We start from the raw sequence: 4,786 nt of genomic DNA, 5'->3' as shown, positions 1-4,786 counted from the left end.
GCCCTACCCCCAAATATAATCCACTCTGCAACCCTCATTGCGTACTCCTACGATAAAAATAATGCCCTAAAATAGAATACTTTTAGACTATTCTCTCCCCCATAGACTTCATTGCCGGGTTTTGTCTTTTTTTGATTCTGATTTTTGTTCTAGCAGATCCATGGTGACAATTCTATATTTTATTTCACTGGTTCTATGTTCCATCTCTTCAACCCTGTTCATGTGTCCATCGATCATGTTGACAGCATCTGAAATATTAGTCCTTATATTTTGGATCGTGGTTTCTTGTTTGTTTTTTTTCCAGAGCCTCTAATGCCTTGTTTGTTTTACCTGTATTGTTTTGGATTGTGTTTTTAATATCTTCCTGGTTTTTGCTTGCAGTGTCCTGTAATTCTTCAAGTTTGTCTTTCATCCACTGAAAATATTCAGTCATTGTTCTTTTAACTTCTGTGTCAGAATTTTCATCAGACTTTGTGGCTTCAGGAAATCCACTGCTACTGTGTCTCTTTTTGGGGGTGACACCTTGCTTTGGGCTTGTGTAGGAGGTGAGGTAGCCTGCTTCCTATGTGACATTGCCGTTTTAGAGTTTTTCATGCCTGAGGTGATAACAGGTTCTTTTTCTGAAGTCACTGCTCCAGAAGTGGGTGGGGAAGATACCCTCCCTGGTTTTCTCTCTGCCTTCTGACCGAAGGGAAAACATGCTTCAGTTTGGTAGAGAAAATACCAGTGGAAGCAGCCTCCTCTGTCAGACAACTGCCACAGCTAGGGTTAGCCCAAGGTGTTCTGTGCTAAATGCAGTTGATGGCTGAATGTGAGGAGATGCAAGGTAGAGTGCAGAGATATGACTTAAAAACCAGAAAGACTTAGTTTTCCCTTCAAAAATGAACTCCAGCTGTCTTGTTCCCTTCTGATTGTGCTTAAGGGGTTACAAGTGCTGCAGCCAAACAGCAGTGACCCCCCCCCCACAAAGTACTTCAGTCAAGTTCCACTATTGCTCCTGGTGTGCATCAGCTTCTGGCACGAGTGTCGGCATCACGACTGGAATTCTGGGTGTGGGCCCTCAGCATCAAGACTGGAGTTCCAGATAAGGGACATCAACATTAGAACCAGAGTTCTGCATTTAGAAATAGGTGTCAGGACTGAAATTCTGGGTGTGGGGCATTGGCACCAGAGTTTTGGGTGCTGGCCAGCAGCATCAGGACTGGGGTTCCAGCACAGAGCATTGGCATTGGGACCAGGGTTCTGGGCATGGGGTGTTGGCACCAAGGGCCAGAGTTCCAGGCACACACAGGTGATGATGGGACTAGAGATATGGATTCACACTAAGAAAAAAAAATTTCTTTTTAATTTTAGTTTTCGTTTTGTGTTTTATTTATATAAGAAGTTCAGGCCTTGACTGCATATTTCCTCAGTGGGTTTAGGTGCTCTTCGCTGCTGCTTCCTAGTCTTCAGGTTATCCTTGTGCTTGTTGAGCCTTTGACACATGACATGTGTTTTCTTGGGCTGCAGATCCAGGGGTTTGTACTTTTTGCCTTTATAGTATTTTCTGAGGTTCTCTTTCTGAAGATGATTAATAACAGTGAGAACTGAGGCAATGGATTTTCAGACAACTCAGATTTTGAAGAGCTTGGAAACTGTATCACCTATCACTTTTGTGATGCACAACTGGGAAAACTCCACTTTCAGATTGCCTAGATGTTTCAACAGCTACTCCTTCTTCTTGCCACAAAGGCCCCAAGCCTTGATTTTGGCCACTGATGAGTGATAGAACCCTGCTTCTCCCTCATCCAAGGCCAAGAGAAAAGCAACACTAAGACATTTTTAGTACCTAGTTAATTTACTGGATTCTCAGCCTAGAAGCAATGTGGTATAGAGGCTGTACACACTTTTTGACAGTAACTTCTTTATTCATTTTGGTAACCTAAAGAAATAGGTATTATCACCTGTATGTAGAGATGAAGAAACAGAACTAGGTGGCTTATTACGATCAGATGGCTAATGATTAATGATAAAGGCCATCTGATTCCAGAGCCTATGTTATGAACCAGTATCCTGTAGTTTATCAGACTGTTAATATTTTTTACCATCTGGGAGTTGAGCTGAATCACAGTGAACTCCAGAATGAGAAGGGTGAACTGTGAGTGGAAGTGGCTTATTTTGTCTCTCCTACTATATGGGCAAAAATTGAGGATTCAGGTGGAACTGAAACTATATCTAAAATTTCCTAGCACTATTAAATTCATTCTAAATTTAATAATACATCAATAACCAAAACACCATACACACTACTATTGAGTTGATTCCAACTCACAGTGATCTCATGGAACAGAGTAGAATGAACTGCTCAACAAGACATCCAAGTATATGCATTTTTAGAAGACTGCTTCATATTTCTCACATAGATCGGCTGGTCTGTAGGGAACCACCTGCCTTGGTTAGCAGCCTAACACATAACCTGCTGTCCTACCAGAGCTACTTAAAAAAGAATATTATAAAAAATGGGAGAAAGAAAGGTCTACATGAATATCTCTGTATATAACATTAGAGATACAATGTCAAAAGTGAGATTTAGAAATCTTACTACTTTGGGCTTATTCTAAATAATGGAATGTTGTTGTTTTTGTTGTTATGTTATGTTGAGTTGCCTGTGACTCATAGTGACCCTGTGTACAACCATAAGCACTGCTCTATCCTGTGCCAAACTTATTGTCCCTGATACACCTATCCCCATTGTCCAAATCACTAAATCAATCCATATCATTGAGGGTCTTCCTCTCCTTTGCTTTCCCTCCACCCTCCCAAGCGTGATGTCCTTCTCCAAGGATTGATTTCGCCCTGCAGCATGTCCAGATGAAGCTTCAGAATCTTTGTGTCCAAGGAGCAGCCTGGCTTCACCCTCTCCAGGATGAACTTGTTTGTTCTTCTAGCAGTCCATGGTATATTCAATACTCTTCTCCAGCACCACAGCTCAAAGGCATCAATTCTCCTTCTACTCTCCCTAGTCATTGTCCAGCTCTCTGATGCATAGCAAGTGATTGCAAAGACCACGGCATGTATCAGGAGAACCTTAGTCTCCAGACTGACATCATTGCTCTCCAGTACTTTGGAGAGGTCTCTGACAGCAGACTTTCCCAATATATTCATGTTTTAATTTCCTGGCTACTGGTACCAAGAATGTTGATTACAGAGCCAAGTAAACTGAAGCTGTTGACAATCTCAATCTCTTCACCATCTATCATGATGCTACCAACTGGCCCAGTGATAACAGTATTTGTTTTCTTGATGTTGAGTCTCAATTCATACTGAAAGCTGCACTCCTTGACCTTCTGCAGCAAGTGCTTCAGGTCCTCTTCAGTTTCAGCAAGCAGAGTTGTGTCATCTGCACAACGCAGAATGATGATAATTCTCCCTGCAATCCTGATGCCAGATTTCTCCTCATAGAGCTTAGCCTCCCGCATAGTCTGTTCCACATATAGATTGAAAAGCTATGAAGATAAGATACATCCTTGGTGCACACTCTTCCCAATTTTGAACCATACAGTACTTCCTTGCTCTGTTTGGATGACTGCCCCCGGGTCCAAGTATAGGTTTCACATAAGCACAATCAAGTGTTCTGGGATTCCCATTCTTCTCAGAGTCAGCCACAGTTTGTTATAATCCACATAGTCAAATGCCTTTGCATAGTCCATGAAATACAGATAGACATTCCTCTGGTACTTTCTGCTTTCAGCCAAGATCATTCTGTCATTAGCTATCATATCCCTAGTACCACAGCCTCTTCTAAATCCAGCCTGCACTTCAGGAATCTCTCTGTTGATGTGCTGTTCCAGTAATTTTTGGATAATATTCAGCAGAATCCAAAATATCTTTAATATGTGTTGTTGTTGTTGTGTATCATGGGGTCAGAACTGACCCATATATCAACTTTATATTTAATATAGTATATATTTAGTAAAATGTATTTATACATTATGTACTTTTTTCTTTTTTCAGAATGACCTATATTTTATCAAGAAGTCAAACAGCAAAGATTGTGATGAAAAAGAATCTCTCAAGACCAAAATAAATGAACTAAATCTTTTCATGGAAAGATCAGAGAAGGAATTGAAAAAAGCCAACACTTATAAACAGGTATGGGAATATTATATGCATACATGTAATAGTAAAAATCACAGGAATTTCTATTACTTGTAGAAATTTAAAAATAAATTAGCACTGTACCTTGGCAGCCTAGTGACAAGGAGTTGTGCTGCCAACTCAAAGGTACACAGTTCAAATCAATCAGTTGCTCCATAGGAGAAAGATAGGCAGTCTTCTCCCTTGTGATTTACTGTCTTTAAAAAACTTCTGGAGGGTGAGCTATGGGTTGGTTGGTTCTGACTCAATGGTACATAACAATCAGCACCCAGGATAGAGATCTCTGGTGGCCTGGCCAGTAGGGAATTGAGCCGTGAACCCAAAGATGTTTCTCCTTTGGTGGTTCAAGTCTACCAGCTGCTCTGAGGGAGAAAGATGATCTATCTTCTTTGTGTGATTTACAGGCTCCAAAAACCCACTGGAAGGTTAGTGATGAGTCCGTTCTAATTCAACTGCAATTAGTTTTGGTGTTTGGTTTTTGGCCTTTTTTTAATTACCTAAGGACCACCAATTACTCATATGCAAGTTCAAGCTGAAGCTGAGGAAAATTAAACCAAATCCACAGGAGTCAAAATATGACTTTGATTTCATACCACCTGAATTTCAGAATCATCTCAGGAACAGGATTGAGGCCTTGAACACTAATGAG

General features: G+C 40.7%; 1 protein-coding gene across 1 annotated transcript in view; it reads left to right on the top strand.

The window, feature by feature from the left end:
* The window catches only part of LOC102864547 (coiled-coil domain-containing protein 39-like), a 123,383-nt gene that overhangs the window by 69,830 nt on the left and 48,767 nt on the right, over positions 1 to 4,786 (top strand). Inside the window, exon 12 of the mRNA XM_006884151.1 lies at positions 3,994 to 4,131. Coding sequence (XP_006884213.1) covers positions 3,994 to 4,131 — 138 coding nt within the window. The remainder of the gene's footprint in view (positions 1 to 3,993; positions 4,132 to 4,786) is intronic.

This window comes from Elephantulus edwardii, unplaced genomic scaffold (genome assembly GCF_000299155.1).
Source record: "Elephantulus edwardii isolate Elephantulus edwardi_28Jun2011 unplaced genomic scaffold, EleEdw1.0 scaffold00031, whole genome shotgun sequence".
In the NCBI taxonomy this organism is placed as follows: domain Eukaryota; kingdom Metazoa; phylum Chordata; class Mammalia; order Macroscelidea; family Macroscelididae; genus Elephantulus; species Elephantulus edwardii.
The sequence above is the reverse complement of the archived record's forward strand: the minus strand, read 5'-3'. Positions and strand labels throughout refer to the sequence as shown.